Genomic DNA, 1,192 nt, shown 5'->3' on the forward strand with positions numbered 1-1,192 from the left:
TTTTTTTTTTTTTTTGCACAAATCTTCTGGAATAAAGTGCAATCGCCATCTAGTGGCCAAACAGAAACACCCTCCAGAAGAGGCAGAACAATATCTCAGTTTGAGAATCAATATGACACTGTATGCTATTACCAATCTCATTAGTTTATTATATCACTGAGAAATGTAAAAGTATGTAAGCTGTATCAGATTAATATAATTATATATATATATATATATAATTATATATGTTATTATATATATAATTATATTACAATTATATACATATATAGATTATTCATGTATTTCTATACAAATATGTCTGAATGTGTAAATCATATAAATATAAAATGGAATCGAATCAGATCAACTGAATTGGGGGAAAAAAACGTGAACCGAATCGTTTCTGGAAGTTATTGGTGATACAACCCTAATGGAAAATGTTCCCTTTTACTCTTCAAAAGCAAAGAAATCGTCTCTTCTTTCTTCCAAGCATTCATTAGAATGTGTGTTTGTACACTCAACAGGTTGACAATAAGGGGAATCACCTGCTGGTTCACGAGGAGTCTTCCATCAACGTTCCGGCCATCGCTGCTGCTCACGTCATTAAGCGCTACGCGGCGCAGGCCTCAGACGAGCTCTCCTTTGAGGTGATCCAACATCTCTGACGGACGCTGCAGCACAGCGCCACTAGCTCACAGCTCAGTCTGCTGTCTGTGAGACTCGGCTCTCATTTTCTGTGGTGTTTTTCGTAGGTTGGAGACATCGTGTCTGTAATTGACATGCCCCCTAAGGAAGACACCACATGGTGGAGGGGCAAACACGGCTTCCAGGTACTTTCCTTTAGAAACAACTTGATATTTCTTCTGTTAGTGTCTAATCAGAAACTTTTGCTTTAATAAAAAGAGAAAAAGCTGAAGTCTTGTAAACAATTGAAGGAAAGTCATGAGAGTTTGGAGATGTTGATGCAGTGACTGAAAACATGAAGGTAGCTGGTGTTAGAGTAGAGCCGGGGTGTCAAACATTCGGCCCAGTCATGACAAGAAAAAGCTTCTATTCCATTCCAGTGTTATGGTTCTTTAAAGTCCCCCTCCCATGAAAATCCTGTTTGAGTTTTAACATGTATTTGTGGCATTTTTCATGTAAAAGAGAACAAATGTAAGAAGAAATCATTTCTGAGTATTTCTCCTTTTAAATCAATCAAACTGTCTTG

At 37.4% G+C, this 1,192-nt stretch overlaps 1 protein-coding gene across 1 annotated transcript; it reads left to right on the forward strand.

Moving 5' to 3' along the window:
- Positions 1-506: 506 nt before the first annotated feature.
- LOC118598597 (rho GTPase-activating protein 32-like) lies at positions 507-893 on the forward strand (the record flags this gene model as incomplete). The annotated part of the gene is made up of 2 exons (XM_036211348.1): positions 507-629; positions 735-893. Coding segments are annotated over 2 exons (267 nt in total), but the record flags the coding sequence as incomplete, so codon positions are not given.
- Positions 894-1,192: the final 299 nt, after the last annotated feature.

The sequence above is a fragment of the Oryzias melastigma genome, unplaced genomic scaffold, assembly GCF_002922805.2.
Source record: "Oryzias melastigma strain HK-1 unplaced genomic scaffold, ASM292280v2 sc07310, whole genome shotgun sequence".
Lineage (NCBI taxonomy): Eukaryota > Metazoa > Chordata > Actinopteri > Beloniformes > Adrianichthyidae > Oryzias > Oryzias melastigma.